Source organism: Bombina bombina, chromosome 1 (assembly GCF_027579735.1).
Source record: "Bombina bombina isolate aBomBom1 chromosome 1, aBomBom1.pri, whole genome shotgun sequence".
Taxonomy (NCBI): Eukaryota; Metazoa; Chordata; class Amphibia; order Anura; family Bombinatoridae; genus Bombina; species Bombina bombina.
This window is the reverse complement of record NC_069499.1, coordinates 1277652862-1277677174: the sequence shown is the minus strand read 5'-3', so window position 1 is coordinate 1277677174 and position 24313 is coordinate 1277652862. Positions and strand designations below refer to the sequence as shown.

At 38.8% G+C, this 24313-nt stretch overlaps 1 protein-coding gene across 1 annotated transcript in view; it reads right to left on the bottom strand.

The window, feature by feature from the left end:
- Positions 1 to 227: 227 nt before the first annotated feature.
- LOC128642302 (fatty acyl-CoA hydrolase precursor, medium chain) overlaps positions 228 to 24313 on the bottom strand; it is a 93244-nt gene continuing 69158 nt past the window's right edge. The window contains exon 13 of the mRNA XM_053695029.1: positions 228 to 502. Within this exon, the coding sequence (XP_053551004.1) occupies positions 316 to 502 (187 nt within the window). The 3' untranslated portion in view covers positions 228 to 315. The remainder of the gene's footprint in view (positions 503 to 24313) is intronic.

Genomic DNA, 24313 nt, shown 5'->3' with positions numbered 1-24313 from the left:
ATACAATCGTTATGTAATTGGGCAAAAATATGTATCAATGTTTCAATATTTGCCACATGCCTCTTGTCCTGTTTCTGCAGACAGTTTGATTAACACTGATCTAGGCAACAGCAGAACAGAATCAATAGTGTTAAATGAGAAAGAATGTTTAGACTCAACAAAAAGACTGACAGATTTCCACATTTATCCCCAAATTCTTTGAAACAAAGATTACATTTTCAGCTGAATTTACCAATTAAAAGAGCTGTTTTATTCTCCTCTATAGTGAACATTTTACAACTGGCATCGGTTTTGAAACATTAAAAATACATAAAGCTAAAGTTCTGTACGGTCTGCCTTCTTGTCATACAACTTCTTAAGTTTTTCAGGAAGTGTGGTGGTCCAGAATTCCACTCTCTTCTCTATTAGCTTCTTTGCTGACTTCTGTTTCAAGTCAATTTCTAGATAAGCTTCATCTTGATCATACACTGGCCAATGTGCCAAACCGGGTCCATTAGGGTCCCTGCAGAACATAGCATGTTTGTTATTTAATTTTAAATAATTTAGAATGAACATGTAAATCACTGGCTGCAAACATATACACAGTCAACCTAAAGTCATGTCATTCTCAGTCACACAAGTCAGGCATTAGGCAATGTTCTAAATAGGATTAATATACAATTTAATATTAATGTATATTTATTTTAACATATTAGCTAATATTTGACAGAAGATACGAACCAGAAGGCACATCAAATCTGCCTATATACGTTTTCTTCCTAAGTATAAGTTTAAAGAGACAGTCTACTTCAAAATGTTTATTGTTTATCCATTACCAGGTGTTGCAAATTAACACTGTTATATTAATAAATTTACCTCTGTGATTACCTTGTATCTAAGCCTCTGCAGACTGGCCCCTTATCTCAGTTCTTTTGACAGACTTGCATTTTAGCCAATCAGTGCTGAGTAATCACACGAGTGAGCACAATGTTATCTATATGGCACACATTAATTAGCATTGTCTAACAGTTAAAAACTGTCAAAATGCACTGCGATAAGAGGCAGCCATCAACCTAGGTTTAGCTTAAAAAAAGAATACCAAGAGAACAAAGCAAATTTGATGATAAAAGTAAATTGGTAAGTTGTTTCAACTTGTATGTCCTATCTGAATAATTAAGTTAAGTAAGTAAATAAGTTACATTTTGGCTTGACTGTCTCTTTAAAGGTATAGAACATGGAAGGTGCAAAACTATTAGTCAATTTGTTTTAAAACAGACAGTACAGCAAATGGCAATCATATTATCCTACGTAATTAAATCTATTGCCGTGTTGGTCTTATGCTGCTGTAATTCAGTTCAAGATATAAAATATAAGTAGTAAATCCCACTATAACTATATTACATCAAATTCACTGTTACTCTGTGTGACCACCCTGCAGACTGTGCATGCACAGTTTACAATCAATGCAGTTGAGCAGAATAGCAGCAGCAGAACAGAATAGGCTCTGCCAAAAATAATATCTGCTTGTTTAATGAAAAATGCCGACAGCGTATGCTAAAGCGGATCATGTCCGCCAGACACTTGATAAATCGACCCACATAAATCAACTACCTTTTCTGTAAAGAAGTGAATGCATATTACTCCTGGACCTGCTGCTCTCTAGTTGGATAGAATGACCCCTTCTTCTGTGTCCTCTTAAGATAATGTCCAACCTTTAACATTATGTGTTACATTGCTATTTATTTTACTTCAAGGGTTAGTGAACTAAGTTTAAAAATTCCTTTAGTTGGGGGGGCGTGGCCAAGAGGCAGTCATGGCAGACGGAAAATACAATAGCTCCGTGGGCTGACCATCTAATCTCATAATTAATTATAAAACTATCCACCGCCAGCCTAGAATAGTCATATATTCGCCTCTCCGAACCAACACACAACCAAAATATGATTTTATATTGCCACTCTGCAGCTTGAGTACGTGATTATGGGCAGATAGATATGTGGTGAGGGCCTGTCACGCGGATCTTTGCACAATCTTTTCTATCGCTGATCGAGTGAAATTGATGTACGGAACTTGCCTGGTCACATAGCCTAGGACACTCATTAGAGAAAGCACCAGCCACCCTCATAACACCCTTTGTACCCAGCCGTCTCCTAACAGATTACCTTAAGCAGACCATGGAGGTAGAGATTACTAGAGTGTTGGCCCTCCTTGAAGATTTAGGACACCGGATGGATCTCAGATACGGCCAGCTCTCCGCTGACATCCGTTCACTGGGCACTGAAGACGCTCAAACACATACCAGAAGATGCACGGCCACAATGCAGCACATCCTTACGGATTCCTCCAGTCCTCTCACCTCCTCAGCGTCGGAAGCTGCAGCTGTTCTGTTAGTCAAGGGGGAAGGTTCTTACTTCAAGCAGGCTAAGCTCAAACTAGATCTTCCTCCTCCAACGCTTCTAGCTCCCGGAGCAGCAATACCATCATCTCAGCTCAGAGACATTTCAAGTACTCCGGATCACCAGCTGAGTGTGGATCAGGCGACACCATTAAATCCAACCACCCGATACCAGCTACAGGAGGCCCTAAGAGTAAGGTCAGTGAGACAACAATTGTGGGTCATCTGGGAAGATCCGCTGTCAGGCCACGTACCCATGAAAACCCGCAATGACTCTGGCACAGATTATATGCAGCGCTATAAGAAATATGGGTACTCCAGTCAAGATAACTTACAAGCTGTCACAGGACAGTCGAATGGCCCATTCGATCCAGGAGGCGAGTGTTAAGATTTGTCTGTCTGTACAGATGACGGTGTCACTACGGCATACCGAACAGCCCTCCGGTCTGTGAATACACTTCTTCTGACTCCCTCAGTTACTTAACCAGCCAGCATCCGCCAGATTGAATATCTTCTCCCTAAGTGGAAGTACCTACTCCTCCATACCGCTACTTCTATCTGGCATCACAGAGGGGATATTGGATGATCCTGACACCTTGTATGTTTAGTAGAAAGTGATCCCTAAACCACCCTTCAACTGACTGAAGCTAAGGCTTCCCTAGGCACTGAGATTAGTAGACTATAACTTTTAGACTAAGCTGGGTTGTTTTCTTTTTCTGTGTGTGTTTTTTTTGTTTTGCTATACACATGGTCCCAGTCCCTCACGTGCCTACAGCTTTACTGGTTTCTTCAGGATATAGAGCTCATACTAAATGTAAAAATGTGTTTACCTAGGGTGTTCCTCTCAGACTCCCATTTTACTCTAGATATTATATCCCTTCACATACCGGTAGGGCTGTTCATAGTGAATTTTTATACAGTAACTACTTATAGCAATGTACAGGTTCGATGTTATGCTATATTATCACAGCTTGTATTCTGCTTGAATATTATGGACTCATATCATCAAAGCTTTTCAATGTATCTGTTATTTAACTGTTAATATATCCATGTCCTCACATATGATGACCTCCAAAGAGTATTTTTCTCATGTTTAAGCAAACTTGTTGATCGCATACTATGTTGTACTACTTAATTTGCTTATGGTTTAAAGTAAGAGGTTCTATCTTGTGAACTGTGGGAGTCACATGGCTCATGTATACTATGTATACAATCAGGTATTTCTAGTCAACCCATATAGTGCCAAAACCCCTTGCTCACTAAGTTAGATCTTGCCGCAGCCAAATGTGACCTGCTGAAAACGACTAATAAAGAATTATGACTGTTTTAACCATATAGGTTAGATAGGGCAGAAAATGGCCCATTATAGCTTTCTTTTAAATGTTAGTTACCAATATAGGCCCATTATAGCGCCAGACAGCACTTACTAGTTTAACATTCTGACTGGCTACGCCCTCCTACCTTTCCCCTCCCCTTATTTCGAGCGGCTCTCGCCCGCTGCATTCCCCTTCCCCGAACAATCTTTAAGCCAACCCCCCCTTGCTCTAATTCTACCCAAATAGATATCCTACTGTTGATTTTCAATAACAAGGTGGGGCCCAGTACTATTTTTTCATGATATTATACTACAAAACTGAAGTCTCCTTGCAGAGTGTCCAAATCTCATACTAATGCTTTAGATAAATTGGTTTATAATATTCCTTTTACATATTGTTCTGGTGTAGGCTAACCTCTTTGCTCTTTTTGATAATTGCCTATATTTACTTCTTTTGAATCTCATAATGGTATTGTAGGTTGGCATACTTTGAACTAGTGGACCTGATAATTCTTATGTAATAGCACTGTATACCTTCTTATCTGTCATTGATTTGTGACACATTTTTTTTTCTATGTTGTATTTGCTTATGGCTTCAATAAAAAATATTTACAAAAAAAAAAAAAAAAATTCCTTTAGTTTAAAGAAAAAATCTATATTATAAATACAATTCAAATATGCAGTTTTTTGGCAAGATAGGTGCACACAGAGCCAGAAAAAAAGTATGGTGGTGAGAGTCCACAAGCTATTACTCCTGGGAATTCAACTCCTGGCCACTTGGAGGAAGCAATGATTTCGAAAACTCCAAGAGTACTTTATCCATTCCATCTCTCTGGTATGCCAGTCTTATGTATAGTAAGGATAAGTAGAATGGTAGGAAAGAAAAAGTAGGGAAAATAAGGTGAAAACTAGAACTGAGGCCAGAAATTTTGCGTAGAATTGTGAGTTAAATAGTGTGGGATGGGGATGTGGAGAGCAGATAATTTGCACTGGATCTTCACATTTTAGCCCAAAGCTTTAGCTGGTACAAGCATGCTATAAAGGGAAGGGACCCTAAGATTTACTACTGCATATTGATATAAAATGGTTGTTATAAATAAGAAAAATACAGTACAAATTAAGGATTTCATATAACCTATTGTATGGCTTGAGAAATCACTCATCCTAAAATTCTAGTGCTGGTTCTTAATGTTCTGGATTCTTCTAAACATTTAATAAATCAAATAAATGAATGTCCCATCAGATAATTAGTAACTTATAACAGGGCTAAATTAAATCTTTATAATTTCTGTACTAAACAAAAATGTATATATGACAGCTGAGGGATACTTTTCCTATACCGTGAGCTGGGACACTGTGATTCCCCAGTCTGTGTCTAACAGCACAATAGATTGTGCAGTTAGCATTCATGAGTGATACAAATGTATCACTATAGCCCATCATTAAGTGTTTTATATAAGGAGTTTATATTTTATCCATTACATTCATAGCTCTGTTAAGGAAAAACCAATGAGCTACTCAAATTTTACGTCAGGTACCTAACTTTTTCTTACTTCTTATCTATATATTCTTATACATATATATATGTATATATACACTTCCCTTACTCCTAAAAAATATGTCTGACTCTTTATTAATTTAGCTGGCTACAAATATTTATATTGTTTTTGTTAACCCTTGAAGTCAATATTTGACATAAAAAAATATTCAATTAGCATGTAAAAAAACCTATAGAAACCCAGATTTTTCTTTCATTATTCACATAAATAGAGATACAAATTTAAACAAAGTTTATATTTATTGTATTATCAAATTTGCTTCATTTGCTTGTTATCCTTTGTTGAAGGAACAGCATTGCAGTACAAGGGAACTAGCTGAACACATTGGGTGAGCCAATGACAAAAGGCATATATGTGCAGCTACCAATTAGCAGCTTGCTCCCAGTAGTAAATTGCTACTCCTGAGCCTACCTACCTGAGCTATGCTTTTTAACAAAGGATACCAAGATAATAAAGCAAATTAGATAATTGAACTTAAAAATGTATTTAAACTTGCATATCTGAATTCTGAAAGAAAAATTTGACTTTACTGTTCCTTTAAAGAAATTTAAAATGCTCATATATTATTGTTAATTGTCAAATGCCTGGACTGACATAACTTGCATAAATACCTTTGTTTACATTTTTTTCTTCTTCAAAATAAAGCTTTTTTAGTAAAAGAGTTGACAATCTGTACATGCATATGAAAACTATTGCAACATAGTATCATCTTACATTTTACATGTTATTTTTAACATATCTTAGCTTATACATCGTATCTTTGATCATTTATCGGTAAGTGATTAGAATTAGATCTTTTACTGTCAATGTTAACATCATTTCTAAAATTTAACATATGAACTTTGAATAAAACAGTAGTTATCAGGCATATAGACAAGGTAGTATTTATCAGGTCTCCGGCTTTTCCATTTCACACTGCCGAGAGGGTTTAAGTGCCTGATATTTGCTACTCTGCAAATGCAGAGAGAGTAGATCAAACATATAGAAAAGTTAGTAGGGAAGTAAGAGAAAGAAGAGGGAAATCAAGCGACTGGAGAAGGGGGGGACTGAAGGAGGAGGGGAAAAAAAAGGGGGGGGGGGGACAAATACACTATCCAGCAACTGTCTAAACTTTACACATTTGTTAAATTAAAGTCCACGTCCCTCCCAGGTCAGTAACATCATTTCGTGAGTGCTTAGTTTACCAATTCTTAAATAATGGTATCTCTCTAGCCTCAACAGCTCTCCCACTTTAGCCTTCCATTCCAACATGCTTGGAGTGTTTTGTCTTTTCCCGTATAAGGGGATAAGACCTTTTCGCAGCATTTAACATTAAAAGGAAAAGCAAGTACCTATCCTCTCCTATGATCTTGGGCAGCTGATGATATATTAAATAATTAGGACTAGGAGGAATAATAACCCTGAGTATTCTGCTCATTTCCCCCAATGTTGCCTCCCAAAAGGTTCATATATATGGGCAAGACCACCAAATATGTATGAGGGCACCCTCTTCTCCACATCCTCTCCAGCATCCCCCACAAGTCTGTGGGTATATTTTTTTAAGTCTCTGGGGGGTTAAATACCATCTACTCAATAGTTTATAATGTGATTCCTGTATTCTAGCATAGACTGATGCCTTCCTTGCCTTCTCAAATATCTTTAGCCACTCTTTATCGGTAATATCTTGTCTCAGGTCATCCTGCCAGGCCTGCGTATAAGTTGGGAGGGAGGTCTTGCTCCCCATGATCAAAAGTTTGTAAATTTGTGAGATCAAGTGTGTTGGGTTGTGTGACATGGTACAAAGCGTCTCGAAAGGTGTCCTGCATCTGGTCAAAGCAGCCTTATTCTTGTGTGTGCTAAAGTAATGCCTAACTTGCGCTTCTCTAAACCATGATGAGAAAAGAGTAACATCCCATTCCATCAGTTCTGGTCTAGCTTTCAGTTTGTTCTGATGTAGGATGTTAAGCATCGCTGCATCCATAAGGCTATAGACTTTATTTGGAAAATATGGCCCTGTTTCGACACCCACATCAGGATTTTCCCTTATCGGAGTGACAGGAGAGTCAGAGGTAGATAGGCTGGCGTCTTTGTTAATAAGTCTATCCCACCCTGCAAATACTTCATCATAAAGTGGGTATTGTTTAATTATGGTTGGTCTATAATTAGAAGATATCCACGCCAGTGTCCCCACATTACCCCTCTGTAAAATTGCGTTATTTAGCTGGACCCATGCCTTATGGGGCGAATTATAGCACCACTCCACTACTCTTTGGAGAGTTATTGCTCTTTGATAGATCAGCATGTCCGGAACTCCTATTCCCCCCATCTCCCTAGGCATGTAAATAGTTTGTTTCCTTATCCTAGGTTTACGGCTATTCCACACATACGACTCCATAGCTGATTGGATTTGATGTAAATAGTGCAAGGCAGACGCCAAAGGGATATTCTGAAGGATATAGAGAACCCTGGGCAGCATGTTCATTTTAACCACCCCCACTCGGCCCAGCCATGAAATGGTTTTATTCTTCCAATTAGCTAGGTCCCTCAGCACCTCATCTCTGATACGCTTATAATTTATCTCTGTTATGTCTTTTAAATTTGATGTGATTGAGTTACCCAGATACTCCAAAGTATGGTGTGCTACTTTTATCGGGCAATTCTGACTAAGAGCCTCAAATTCCCTGTAAGGGACAGAGATATTCAAAATCTCAGATTTGGAGGGGTTGAGCAAGAAATTCGACACACTGCTGAACTGCGTGAATTCGTCCAGGGCTACTTTTAGAGATTGGCTAGGATCAGTGATTGTCAAGAGCACGTCGTCTGCGTACATCGCACGTCGTCTGCGTACATCGCAAGCTTGTGCTCCGAACCTCCGATAGTCAGATCCTGTCGTGTCCCATTTTTGATTGAAAAGGTGTTAGACAGAGTTCCGTTCACCCAAACTTTCGCGTTCGGTGCAGAGTATAATGACATAGTTCTATTAATGAATTTGGGCCCGAAACCGAATTTATCTAATGTTTGTTGCATGAATGACCAATAAATTTGGTCGAAAGCTTTTTTTGGCGTCGGTTGATACCAACGCCAATGGGATCTTATTATTATGGGCATACGAAATTAACTGTAGGACTCTTAGGGTATTATCCCTAGCTTCACGGCGAGGAATGAATCCTATCTGATCTGTCAAAATTAGCTGTGGAAGAAATTTGTTAAGACGATTGGCGATGACCCTGGCCAAAATCTTAACGTCCGAATTTAGCAGGGATATAGGACAATAATTTTCCGGTCTGTCCTCTGCTTTCCCTGGTTTGGGGATCACATTGATATGCGCTTCCAACATGGTACTAGGCAGGCAGGGGGCCTCCGTCAATGCATTGAATACTTTCAGCATCTCTGGGGCCAGAATATCGACAAACAATTTATAATATTTAGCTCCATAGGCATCAGGCCCTGGACTTTTACCTGCAGTAAGGTCCTTTATGGCCTGCTTAATTTCAGTTATCGTGAATGGGGACTCAAGAGCTTCAGAGTCCTGAGCAGTTAGTCTAAGCAAGTCTACGTTCAGAAGATACTGTTTTATCCTCTGCACTTTTTCAGATGAAGGGGGAACCCCCCCAACATCCTCAGCACTTGGGTGGATATTATAGAGAGCCTCGTAGTATGTACTAAAAATTTCTGCAATTGATTTCCCATCTTCCTTAAGAACACCCTCACGACTCACCATTTGATGAATATAATGTTTTGTACGTTTACGCGCTATTGCTCTGGCCAGCAGCTTTCCTGCCTTATCCCCTTGCTCAAAAAAACGCTGATTCAAAAGTAAAGCTTTCTTTTGGTAGTCTACCTGAAGGAACTCAAGCAAAGCTGATCTTGCGCAACACAAACAAAAACAAATACATTCTTCAGGTTGATCGTTATTCAGTTCTCTTATACTCTTTATTCCTGTCTAAAACATTATAATAAACCAGTATAAAGTAGAAAAGTGACCCTACGATTTTTGTAATGCTCTACTATCTCAGCATATTATTCTGACATAACTATATAGTTTTACATGTGGGGGGCTATAATCTAGGGCTTATCTTAGATTTGTACACTCTGTGATAATCCATGAAGAACCGTACATCAAACTACAGCCATTTAAATACAGAGTGCCTCTTATTCTAGAGTTTGTCTATAACATCCCCCTGACCCACTTTTAAGTGAGTTCTCCTTGATATCTTGCTCTACTATCCCCAAAAGCAAAACATTAAACATATAACACCTTGTGACTTGAGTCTGTGACTTAGTTATTCTTGGACCTGGTAAGTGCCCAGCCCTTTAAGGTACAGTCACTTGTCAATGTTTTAACATACCCCCTTCAAATCATATTAGGGAGATCAGAAAATCAAACCTCACTCAGAGTCCAGAAAGATCCCTCTCACCAGGAGACCCTGAATAAGCCAGGGAGTTGTTGGATCTCATCAGGTTCCTCATCAGCTTGGCCCTCCCAGGCTCCCGCTATTCTCGGAGGTGGTCGTATATGAAGTCCCAGAGCTTGATTAAAAGAAGGCAAATCCTCCATGCTTCTGAAAACATGTGTTGTGTTGTTCCTTGTGACAATTAGGCTTGTAGGAAAGCCCCATCTATAGGGAATCTTTTTGTCCTTCAGCGTAGTAGTGATGAATCGGAGGTCCTGCCTTTTCTGCAGGGTAGCTGGGCATAGATCAGAGTAGACCTGTATTTCAGATCCTCTAAATTCTATAAGCTGTTTAGCTCTGGCCATCCGTAGAATGTCCTTCTTGTCCTTAAAGGACAATAATTTTAATATTATATCTCTAGGAGGGGCTATATTTGGCAGCTTGGGACGTAGAGCCCTATGTGCCCTTTCTATTGGAATAACAGGGCCTGCCTCTGTGTTCTTAAGGTATTTGACAAATTCCTGTATGTAAGCCTGGATAGTTGGAGGTTCCACTGTTTCCGGGACTCCCCTCAGCCTCAAATTGTTTCTGCGGCTTCGGTTTTCCAAATCCTTGATTCGGTCCATTAACATGTGTACTGTGCTCTCCTGAGCCTGTATAAAGCTGGCCTGAAGCTGGAGGTCTGAGTTGAGTGCTTCATGTTTTTCTTCAATTTGAATGACTCTATTTTCAACTGCAGCTATTTCTTTCTTCAGCTCACCAAACATGGACTTAAAGTTGTTCATAGCCTCCTTTATGTCTTCCTTAGAGGAGAGATGACTGATGTCTTCTTTTGTCACAAAATTTTGTTGCCTAGTAACAGGCTCAGAGCAATGAACCTGCGCCGTGGCAGCTACAGCATGCAGCTCAGGCCTGGCAGCTGGAGTCACCGGGTCTGCAGCAATTAAGTAATTTTCCATCATAGAGGATTGGGTGCTTTTTGCAGGCTTGGAGTTTCTTTTACTTGTCATCACTGTGATCCAGAATGCAGCTCCTGCTGCTGTTATCAGTTAGCTGTTTCTGTATACTGGTATAAAGGCTGCAAAATACCGGATCAAATTATATATTTTACACTCCCAGGGCAAGGGCAGTCCCAACCAAGAGTCTTGTAAATAAATCTGAGGACCTCTGTTATAGTAAGAGTATATGGGGAACGTAGTGCAGTTTAAAATCAGAGCCCCCCTTCAATCACAAGATCTCACACTCCAACTAAGCAAACAGTTTCTTGCAATCACTCACTTATCACTGAATTAGCTCTATTTGCAGTGGCAGTCAGGATGTTTCTTTAGGATTTAATTCAGGCTCTAGGCCCAGTGCGGCCCATCTTTGTGTAAATTGCGTGTGGAATTTGTTAGGACACCAGCCCCTGCAATACTTAGAGAATTGCTCCTTTTGTCAGCTTAGTGGCCAGAGAACTGTGGTGCAAAAGTCCCCAGCCGGCCTGCCTGGGGAGTTATGGGCCAATCTGCCGCCCAATGATTGTGCAATTCCTCCGGAGTTCACTCTAATGCCAAGATGCACTCCACCAACCAGTGTTACAGGGCCCTTCTCCTCCAACCCCTCCCGCTGTAGGTACTCACACAATCCGGGGTAATCTGGTTTAGCCCTCGGGGGGCTTCGTCACTGCTCATCAACTGTCTCACCTCCGTGAGTTTCTGGCCGGAGTTCTTCACTGGCTGCCGCTATGTCCCCGCCAACCGCGAGACCACCGCTCTATCAGTGATCCGGTGAGGCGGGCCAGCACAGATCGGTGGGAGCAACAGAGGGGCAATAGGAAAAGAGAAACCCCCACCACTATGCGGCGGACCTCCAAATACTGCTGCCGCACTCCTCAGGGTATAATCAGCAGCCGCAACCACGCACGCAGTGAGCCAGTCACTAGTTCTCCTTTTCTGCTGCGGCAAAATAGTCTCACTGTTAAGGGGGCCTGTTCCGGACACCAGCTAGTGCTAATTGTAGGGTAAAAAGTGAAGTAGAATGTATTTGTTTTATAGTGAGAACATCAAGGACTACGGAGCTTTCTCAGCAAGCAGCCATTTCCATTCGTGGCTCGGCTCCGCCCCCTTTCTTTACATTTTTATTCCCACTTGAAGGGACAGTCTACACTAAAAACAGGACCGGTGCAAGGATTTTTGTCTACACTGGCGAAGGTGCATTTTGACTCCCCCCGCCCCAATCCCCCACCACAACACCATAAACCCCCCTTTTTAGGTTCAGCACCCTGGATAGCGCTTGCTTGTCTATTAGTGACTACACTCAGCCAACCAATAAGCAAGCATAACCCAAGTTCTGAACCAAAAATGGGCTGGCTCCCAAGCTTTACATTCCTGCTTTTTAAATAAAAATAGCAAGAGAACGAAGAAAAATTGATAATAGGAGTAAATTAGAAAGTTGCCTAAAATTGCATGTTCTATCTGAATCCTTAAAGAAAAATGTTATATTTAGTATCCCTTTAACCCCTTAATGACCAAGGACGTACGCCACACGTCCTCAAAAAAAAGACACTTAATGACCGAGGACGTGTGGCGTACGTCCTTGGTCTGAAAAGCAGCTGGAAGCGATCCTGCACGCTTCCAGCTGCTTTCCGGTTATTGCAGTGATGCCTCGATATCGAGGCATCCTGCAATAACCCCCCTTGGCCATCCGATGCAGAGAGAGCCACTCTGTGGCCCTCTCTGCACCGGACATCGGTGGCCGGTATCATTGGTGGGTGGGAGCAAGTCTGGGAGGCGGGTGGTCGGCCATCGATGTGCCGAATGGAGTGGAGGGGGGCGGGATCGGGGGCGGGAGGGGCGGGAGCGCGCACGGGAGCGGGAGGGAACCGCTGCACTACAGAAAAATAAACTGGGAAAAGTAAACAAAAATAAAGTTTTTAAAGCTGTAAATAAACAGCTAAGGGACCTGGAAGGGGTGGGGGGTTGATCTTGGGGGGGGGGGGGAAGCTACACTACAGAAAAGATCATTTAAAAAAATAAAAAGGCACATTTTTTTTACTACACTGGGTACTGGCAGACAGCTGCCAGTACCCAAGATGGCGCCCATTAAGGCAGAGGGGGAGGGTTAGAGAGCTGTTTGGTGGGGGATCAGTGAGGCTGGGAGCTAAGGGGGGATCCTACACAGCAGCATATGTAAATATGCTAAAAACACACAAAAAAAGCCCAAATATAGCTTTTATTTTAGTACTGGCAGAGTTTCTGCCAGTACTTAAGATGGCGGGGACAATTGTGGGGTGGGGGAGGGAAGAGAGCTGTTTGGGAGGGATCAGGGGGTCTCATGTTTCAGGTGGGAGGCTGAGCTCTACACTAAAGCTAAAATAAACCCTGCAAGCTCCCTACAAGCTACATAATTAACCCCTTCACTGCTAGCCATAATACACGTGTGAAATGCAGCGGCATTTGGCGGCCTTCTAATTACCAAAAAGCAACGCCAAAGCCATATATGTCTGCTATTTCTGAACAAAGGGGATCCCAGAGAAGCATTTACAACCATTTGTGCCATAATTGCACAAGCTGTTTGTAAATGATTTCAGTGAGAAACCTAAAATTGTGAAAAATTTAACGTTTTTTTTAATTTGATCGCATTTGGCGGTGAAATGGTGGCATGAAATATACCAAAATTGGCCTAGATCAATACTAGGGGTTGTCTACTACACTACACTAAAGCTAAAATTATCCCTAAAGGCTCCCTACATGCTCCATAATTAACCCCTTCACTGCTGGGCATAATACACGTGTAGTGCGCAGTGGCATTTAGCAGCCTTCTAATTACTAAAAAGCAACGCCAAAGCCATATATGTCTGCTATTTCTGAACAAAGGGGATCCCAGAGAAGAATTTACAACCATTTAAGCCATAATTACACAAGCTGTTTGTAAATAATTTCAGTGAGAAACCAAAAGTTTGTGAAAAAATTTGTAAAAAAGTGAACGATTTTTTGTATTTAATCGCATTTGGCGGTGAAATGGTGGCATGAAATATACCAAAATGGGCCTAGATGAATACTTTGGGATGTCTACTAAAAAAAATATATACATGTCAATGGATATTCAGAGATTCCTGAAAGATATTAGTGTTCTAATGTAACTAGCGCTAATTTTGAAAAATAATGGTTTGGAAATAGCAAAGTGCTAATTGTATTTATGGCCCTATAACTTACAAAAAAAGCAAAGAACATGTAAACATTGGGTATTTCTAAACTCAGGACAAAATTTAGAAACTATTTAGCATGAGTGTTTTTTGGTAGTTGTAGATGTGTAACAGATTTTGGGGGTCATAGTTAGAAAAAGTGTGTTTTTTTCAATTTTTTCCTCATATTTTATATTTTTTTTATAGTAAATTATAAGATATGATGAAAATAATGGTATCTTTAGAAAGTCCATTTAATGGCGAGAAAAACGGTATATAATATGTGTGGGTACAGTAAATGAGTAAGAGGAAAATTACAGCTAAACACAAACACCGCAGAAATGTAAAAATAGCCTTGGTCCCAAACGGACAGAAAATGGAAAAGTGCTGTGGTCATTAAGGGGTTAACCCATTGTAATAGGCTGTGATTTAAAAGCACAAAACCAGCTGATTTATATACACAAACCTGAAAATGCAATGTCTCATACATTTTATGCAGCTGGTATAACAAGTCACTGAAAATACATTAATGGAAAAACACTTTTACAGTGTACTGTCCCTTTAATGTGGTGGTGTGGGTGTCACAACAATTAGGTTTAATGTAGTCCACCGGGTATAATAATTATATTTTTGAAAAAAAAAACTGTATATGGTTAATTCTAGAAAAAGTATACAAAAAGATTGCTGGAGAACATTGCAGTAATAATATATCTAAAAAAGAAAGAGAGGCTATCAACTTGTTAAAAAGTAACAAAGCAGTAACGATAAAAATGGCAGACAAGGGCGGTGCGATTACTGTCATGAATACTAGTATGTATATTACAGAGATTAAAAATCAGTTGTCTAAACAAGATGTATACAAAGAATTACCATATGATCCTACCATAATTGTCCAAAAGGAGATTGTGTCTATGGTGAATAGAGCTTTAAAAATGGGTATAATATCTAAAGATGTTGCTGATTTCTTGATCATAGTTCACCCCTGCATCCCAGTTTTTTACACTTTGCCAAAGGTGCACAAGCAGCTTGAGAATCCACCAGGTAGGCCAATTGTGGCCGGCATATGTTCAGTTTTCTCTAACATAGCTATCTTTTTGGATAGAATATTTCAGCCGCTTGTGCACCTTGGCAATTCATATATCAAGGACACTGGGGATTTCTTGGACAAAGTACATAATTTAGATCTATATGGCAACAAATACATACTATTCACATTAGATGTGAGCAGTTTATATACTGCAATAAAACATGAGAGCGGTATTTCAGCAGTCATGAAGGTACTCCACACAGTTAATAAGTATTCTCCATCACAGAAGATGTTTTTTGAAAATCTATTGAGAGTTGTTCTTTACCAGAATTATTTCTTGTTTCAGGATACATTTTTTCTCCAGCTTCAGGGAACAGCCATGGGTTCCAATGTCGCCCCCACATACGCGAATATATTCATGAATATGTACGAGGAAACATTTGTTTATGAGAATAGATTATTTCTACAATATGCAGTGGCCTGGTGGCGGTACATAGATGATGTATTCGGTGTGTGGTGTGGCGACATTGGAACCCTGGAGGAATTTGTCGCTGAGCTCAATTGTAGCACTGATTCTATAAAATTTTGTCTCAATGCAAGTGAAATACAGGTTGACTTCTTAGACACCACAGTATATCTAAAAGATGGTAAGGTCTGTACAGACTTATATGTAAAACCTACTGATAAGAATGGCTTGTTACACTATCAAAGTTTCCATCCTAGAAGCACAGTTAGGTCATTACCTAGGAGTCAGTTCCTAAGGGTACAACGCATTGTATCAGAAGAAGATAGATTGCAAAAGAGATTACATAATATGGCAAAGAAATTTGAGAATAGGGGTTATCCTACAACGTTGGTTCAGAATGAATTAGTTAAAGTACAATCTAAAAAAGATCAAACACCAAAAAAGGAAGATAAACGTATGGTAATGGTTATGGATCACAATAACCACGGTAGTGAAATTATGAGTGTACTAAAAAAACACTGGCGTATCCTACAGGGTTGCCATCCAGGTGTTGCTGAATTTGCAGTACCCCCCATGCCAGCCTATAGAAGAAGGAGAAATCTCAGAGATGAGCTTATACATACAGACATTGGAAGTGCAAATAAAAAACAGCAAAGCTATATATCTGATAAAAACTATGGGTGTTATCCATGTCTGGGATGTGGCAACTGCAATTCAATGATCAAAGGCCCTCAATTTGTACACCCTCTCACTGGTAAGAAATTCTTGATAAGAGGTTTTTACACATGTGATACTGCTTTTGCTATCTATCTCATAAAATGTCCATGCGGAAAAATTTACATTGGCGAGACGACACGTCGTGTCCGTGATAGGATAGTACAACACAAAAGCAATATCAGATGTGGAAATCTAGAGGCACCAGTGTCAGGACATTTTATCCAATGTGGCCACAACATTAGTCAGGTCCGTTTTCAAATCATTGATGCAATGCCACGTCCCAGACGGGGCGGTAATAGAGAGTTAATGCTAAAAAAGAAGGAGGCATTTTGGATTTACAAACTCAATGCAATGCAACCTTTGGGTTTAAATAAAGAATTGGATTATACTCTATTTTTATAATTATTTTTATAATCATTTTTGCAACTATCTTTGTAATCATTTTGAGTCATGAAATGTCAAATTTGCTGCAATTGTTTTTCATCTGATTTGCTGCAACTGTTTTTCACCAAATTTGCTGCAAGTGTTTTTCAACAAATTGTTTTTTAATAATTTTCAATAATTTGTTTAGCAATAATTTATTTGGTTGAAAGTACATTTGTATCTGTATATGTCATTGTTTTGCAGATGTATATATTTTTTGTATTGATTTTAATTCTATCTTGCACCAAGGTGAAATGAGAACATTAAGTTCTAACATAGATGTAATTAAATGAGTAACCACTAGGTGGAAGTGTTGAGAAATGTTAATTGAACACCTGTGCATAGGTAGGCCTTTATAAGGTTTGAACAGTGTGTTTTAGCTTTGTATGATTAAGGGTGTCCCACCCGAAACGTCACTGTTTTATTCCAGCATGTGGAAATAAAGATATTTTTATACTGCAAGGTGCTGCCTTCTTCTGTGGATGTATATGGTTAATTGTGATGAGGGTCTGTTGCTGTTAGGGCGTATTATATATTTTGTTGCTTTTAGCCATAAGAAAGCTGTTAAGACATATTAAAGGGATGGTAAATTCTATTATTAATGACATTTGCAAAATGTTTATTTCATGTTTTATAAACAATTTGCATATTTTTTTTATTTTTTTACATTACTATATATTCATTATTTTTGTATTATACAATTCCTGTCAATCACTTCATAGGCTCCGCCCATCAGTGTAGTTTCTCAGCACTTTATAAACATGTACAGCAGTGCCACCTGCTGTGCAAATCTTTTTTATAGCTATTCCAATAATTGTATTAGCTCTATTCCTCTTGAAACTTGTGCTTTCAAATAGTAAAGTGGTGTTTACAGCAGTCCTGCCTGCTATACACATCACTGTCATCATACCTGCGCTTTCATTATTTTATATTTCCCTCTTCACATTTTGAGTCTCATGTACTAAACTGATGTGTACAGCAGTCCTGCCTGCTATACACATCACTGTCATCATACCTGCGCTTTCATGACAAAAGAACGCTTTCTATGTTCTTCTAACTTTTTTCCTTCATTAGATTGACGTGTACAGCAGTCCCGCCCGCTGTACACGTCAGTAGGATCTGAGCTGCGCGTTCAGATACATGAATGCTTCCTTCTTCTTTTTTTTTTTTACCTTCAGTTGATTGACGTGTACAGCAGTCCCGCCCGCTGTACACGTCACAAGGAAGAAACAGTTCCCAGTAAATGGGGGAGTTCAACTAGTGGATGCTTTTAGTCACTTCTCCTCCAATCTGATTGCTCCTTCAAGAATATTGACGTGTACATCGGGCGGGACTGCTGTACACGTCAATCAACTGAAGGTAAAAGAAAAAAGAAAAAGAAAGGAAGCATTCATGTGTCTGAACGTGCGGCTCAGATCCTACTGACAACAGGTAGCTGCCGTACGTTGGTATTCTAAATAAAGCTTTAACATCTTAAAAAAAAAAAAATTGTTTACAAGTATTTACATTACCCTTGTGTACTGTGTTTGTATGTGTGCTATGTGTACTGTGTGCTGTGTGTATGGGCTATTTCTAAATGTGTGCCAGATTCTTTACCACATTTACAGAGGGTTTCTTCTGCTTCTGTGTGTGGGGGGTGTGCGTGTGTGTGGGGGTGGCTGTGTGTGCGGGGGGCTGTGTGTGGGGGGGGCTGTGTGTGTGGGGGGGCTGTGTGTGGGGGGGCTGTGTATCTGGGGGGGCTGTGTGTGTGTGGAGGCTGTATGTGTGAGGGCTGTGTGTGCATGTCTGTGTGTGTGGGGGGGCTATCTGTGTCTGTGCGTGTGGGCAGGTAGTGTGTGTGCATGTGGGCAGTCTGTGTATGTGTACACCTGTATATGTATATATCTGTGTACGTGTGTATGTGTCTGAGTGTGGATGTATGTGTATATATGTATCTCTGTGTGTGTATTATATCTGTGTGGTACAGTGCACAGTTTTATACAGAAAGCCTATTTCATCCAATGCGGTTCTTCATGCCCATAGCAACCATCCGCCCCATACGGGTTTTGGGATTGCTAAGGGGCAATTTATTCGCATTAAGCGAAATTGCTCCAACAATTCTGATTTTGAAAGAGAAAGTGATGAATTGAAAACACTTTTAAAGGATAGAGGTTATAAGAATAAAGTCATAGAAAGAGCCTATCTTGAAGTGAGTAGGATGCCACGGAGGGAAATCTTACAGGAAAGAGGACCAAATACAGACCATAATAGATTTGACCCCTCTAAACCTGTGTTTGTAACTACATACAGTTCACAATATAGGGAAATTTGTAATATAGTGACTAAACATTTACCGATCTTAACAGCGGAAGATGCACTTAAAAATTATGTGTCAAATGGTTGCCAATTTGTAGCAAAAAGGGGCTGCACATTGGGTAATACCTTATCCCCAAGTATGTTAAAACCTGAACCAAAAAATAGTAGTTGGCTTACCACCAAAGGACACTACAAATGTCACTTTTCTAACTGTATAGCTTGCAGTCACAGCATAACCACTCGTACATTTCAATCTAAGATTACACAAAGGGTTTATAACCTTTTGGATCTTACGAATTGTAGAACTACGCATATTGTGTACCTGATTGAATGCACCCTATGTCAGAAACAATATGTGGGGTGCTCAACAAGGGAGGCCAGATCACGTATAAGAGAGCATTTGAATAATATCGAGAACAACAATGAGTGCTCTGATCTGGCACGCCACCTCATTCAGGTGCACAATCAAAATATAAATAGTTTTAAATGGCAGGTCATAGAGTGGATCATACCACTAGCAAGAGGTGGTGACAGAGCAAACAGATTACAATATAGGGAAGCTTTCTGGATCTTCCAATTGAAGACCAGAAGACCATGGGGGTTCAACATTGATGGAGATATCATTAATTTCTGGCAAACATATTAAAAGGGTTACTTTTAGGTTGAACATTCCTTTCTTTATGAATATCTTTTTTAACCACTTGGAATCAATATACTCATTATAGATCAAGCATTTGGGTTTATAAAATTTTCAATTTTTAAATTCAGATACTAGTCTATTTCTCTTATCCATATTCTTTTTGTATTTATTTGGTGTTTATTGCTAATACTTACTATGAATCAATACAAATGATATTTGTATAGGCAATACATCAATTGAATATAAAATATTTATTATCCTAGGTTTAATTTATTTAATTTTTGCTCTATACCAACAATATGAATATATAATGAGAGGAGGCTTTTTATGTAGCCACACAATGGTTCCTAAATTAGCTTATTACACATGAGCTAATCGAGCATTGAATGTGCAAAAATTGAGCCTTTAATTAGAGGAAACTATAGGTATAAATGTGGCTACCATATGTTAACTTATTTCTTCTTAGGAAATATTGTTTAATACAACTGTTAACTCTATAAATGCCCCTGTTAACAATTATGGTATATGCATGCAAAGGTGCTCTCTTTAAGTATAAGTGGTGGGGATACCTTTAAGAAACTACCCAGCAATTTTTGATTAGTTAATTGGTCTGGGGCTATATTAGCCCGGGCTGAGTTTCTAAACATTGTGTCTATGAGTAAGGCTAAGATGTACAGCCGAAACGCGTAAGACAGCAGCTGGGTTTTTCTGTTTTTAAAGTCTTTTAAGCTCATGTAAGTCTTAATAAAGTATGTTAATTTTTTTCTATGTCTGGAGGCTGGCCGGAGTCTTTTTTCTATTTTTGCTGGTACAGTGCATTGCCCCATTTCTTTAAGTTTTTTTGTTCTGGGTAGAGGCCCTGCGCTGTCAATCTGCCTAGCGACCTGCATTTGCTAGGGCCGGCCCTGACATCTCTGTAATGTTCTTGTTATCATAAGAAAACACGTACAAATAAGGCCCAGTTCAACTCAACTGTCCCTAATTGTCTTCATAATTCTACATTGTATACATAAACAGTTGTTCCACTAGTACAAATGGTATATTGCAATATATACAATGTTATAGTGCTCCACATAAGTAGATTTGTATGTTTTAAGTTTTGTTATAAAATGTTGTGCATTATCTTAAATGATTTTTCTCCAATTTGTATTCATTTTAAAAACAGTGGGGGCGGGGTTCGAGGCGGAGATGGGATGAGGTTAGATGCAGAGATGGGGCGGAATTGGAGGCAGAGGTGGGGCCGGGTTGGAGGCAGGGAGAAAGGGGGCCCCTATTTTGTCATCCTACCTTGGGCCCCGCAATGGCTAGGGCCAGCCCTGTATATATTAATATGTCTCATACCTCACATAATGTTGGGATATACACAGAATGCCCATATAGGAGGCAATTCTAAAACATTTTGTATAATACATAAATACACTACATAATTTCACATTAGAATCTTATTAACTTTGTTTGTTTAATAGATGTATATATATATATTTAAGAACTAGGAAAGGGAGGGCACTCTCAGGATTTGTGTAATTTGCATATAAGCAATAAAAGTCAGTTTATTGTTTTTGACAACAACATTAGTAAGTCATAGGTCGACGTTTCGGCTTACGTAGAAGCCTTCATCAAGACAAGTGAAAAACTCATATTGGCGTCTCACAGCCGCATACAACAACACCGGTGTTGTTGTATGCGGCTGTGAGACGCCGATATGAGTTTTTCACTTGTCTTGATGAAGGCTTCTACGTAAGCCGAAACGTCGACCTATGACTTACTAATGTTGTTGTCAAAAACAATAAACTGACTTTTATTGCTTATATGCAAATTACACAAATCCTGAGAGTGCCCTCCCTTTCCTAGTTCTTATCTACATTTCACTGAGGATTGCACCCAGGTGCTTCATTACATATAGAAGCTGGAGTGCTGGAACACGTGCTAATTGGATCATATATATATATATTTATATATATTTTTATTGGTATAACAATGAATAATGTTATTAAATCACTGTATGTTCATATATATATATATATATATATATATATATATAACGCATTTATAATAATAAGTTTTGCTGCATCTGTAGTAACCCATGTTAATACAAGTGCATAAAGTGAACTATCGCTTGTTAATACAAAGTGCATTAAGTAAACTATCACTGGATCCCTGGATAAGGAAGTGGAGGAACCGGTATAAAAAGACAGGAATAGACTTTACAACTCATCTCGAAAAAAGGCTGTTTATAGCTGAAACACGTTGATACGATGAGGAGTTTATGCATATGAACATTATACTAAAAAGAATCAGAGCGCTCTGTAAACTTTTTCGAATTAAGCAGTTGTAAATTTGAAACAATTTGGAATGATTAATTAAAACCGCCAATCCGCCTTTACAATTAGCCGCCCGACGTTCACGTGACTGTAGCTTACTGAGACAGCGTCCATAGCACCAAAGGAGAACGGTATAAATTTAATGTGCATCAGCTATGGGTAAGAGCGGAGAATAAACAAGTTTTTTCGTATTCCGGTGAGTCCAACTGTCCTAAACAAGGATATCGCATTATTATCATACAAATTGGATTAAAAACTGCTTTATTATTTTCACCAATTCCAATTTTTTAAACGTCTTCCAAATAACGGCTAAGTTCACCTGTTTTGAAAGCAACCTGAGGTCTGGACTAATTATTACTGCCGTAAAAGACTATGACATTATTTCTAAGAGATTGATATTATATGCACTAATATTGGTTACATTACCAGACACAAAACCACTCTTTAAGTAGCTATAACAGCTAGATACCCTTTCCAGCAACAACTTTGTAGCTATTTAGTGATTTTATCAGTCTGTTTTTATATCTTCCTGTTTAGATACCACCAGTGGTTATAAAATATTTAATATGTTTTTAAATATGTGTTTTAATAAATTGTTTTAATAATTTGGCACAAAAATTTGATAGTGCATATCAAACTATTGTTTGCAAATGGTTTACTGATAATGCAACAGATCATACATACTGATTGTTTGAAATATATTCATATATTCACTATTCACCACTACATTTTATAGCTGACTTTCTATAGGCGCATCCCTTTTTTTTCTTTGCAAGATAGTTAACTTGTTAAGGTGCAGGATATAGAAGATAGTAAAAATGAAAGTATTTGTGTAGACATGTCTACATGTCCCTTTAACGTCAAAGGGCTCCAATGCACTTCTATATATGTATATATATGTGTGTATATTTGTGTATATATATATATATATATATATATATATATATATATATATATATATATATATATATATACAAATATGTCTGTAAGTACACATATATGTACAACATCTCACAAAAGTGAGTACATCCCTCACATTTTTTAAATATTTTATTATATCTTTTCATGTGATAACACTAAAGAAATGACACTTTGCTACAATGTAAAGTAGTGAGTGTACAGTCTGTATAACATTGTAAATTTGCTGTCCCCTCAAAATAACTCAACACACAGCCATTCATGTCTAAACCATTGGCAACAAAAGTGAGTACACCCTTAAAGGGACATTAAACCCACATTTTTTCTTTCATGATTTAGATAGAGCATGCAATTTTAAACAACTTTCTAATTTACTTCTATTGTCTAATTTGCTTCATTATCTTGATATTCTTTGCTGAATAGCATATCTAGATAGGCTCAGTAGCTGCTGATTGGTGCCTGCACATAGATGCCTCATGTTATTGGTTCACCCATGTGCATTGCTATTTCTTTAACAAAGGATATCTAAAAAATAAAGCATATTAGATAATAGAAGTAAATTGGAAAGTTGTTTAAAATTGAATTTTCTATCTGAATCACGAAAGAAAATGTTTGGGTTTAGTGTCCCTTTAAGGGGAAATGTCAAAATTAGGCCCAATTAGCCATTTCCCCTCCCCGGTGTCATGTGACTCGTCAGTGTTACAAGGTCTCAGGTGTGAATGGGGAGCAAGTGTGTTAAATTTGGTGTTATCATCCTCACAGAGGTTGAAGGGGTGAAGGGTCAGCCTTTCACTGCTCAGACCATACGCCACACACTAAATCAAATTGGTCTGCATGACTGTCGTCTCAGAAGGAACCCTCTTCTAAAGATGATGCCCACAAACAGTTTGCTTAAGACAAGCAGACTAAGGACATGGATTACTGGAACCATGCCTTGTGGTCCGATAAGACCAAGATAAACTTATTTGGTTCAGATGGTGTCAAGCGTGTGTGGCGGCAACCAGGTGAGGAGTACAAAGACAAGTGTGTCTTTCCTACAGTCAAGCATGGTGGTGGGAGTGTCATAGTCTGGGCCTGTAAGAGTGCTGCTGGCACTGTGGATCTACAGTTCATTGAGGGAACCATGAATGCCAACATGTACAGTGACATACTGAAGCAGAGCATGATCCCCTCCCTTCGGAGACTGGGTCGCAGGGCAGTATTCCAAGGTCTCTAACATCCACCAGCTCTGTGATGTAGTCATGGAGGAGTGGAAGAAGACTCCAGTGGAAACCTTTGAAGCTCTGGTGAACTCCATGCCAAAAACTGTTAAGGCAGTGCTGGAAAATAATGGTGGCCACACAAAATATTGACACTTTGGGCCCAATTTAGACATTTACACTTAGGGGTGTACTCACTTTTGTTGCCATCAGTTTAGACATTAATAGCTGTGTGTTGAGTTATTTTGAGGGGACAGCAAATTTACTCTGTTATACAGGCTGTACACTCACTACTTTATATTATAGCAAAATGCAATTTCTTCAGTGTTGTCACATGAAAAGATATAATAAAATATTTACAAAAATGTGAGGGTTGTAATCACTTTTGTGAGATACTGTATATATATATATATATATATATATATATATATATATATATATATATATATACATATATATATATATAAATACATAAATACATATAAACATATACAGTATAGGCATGCTCTAGAAAATTGCATGTT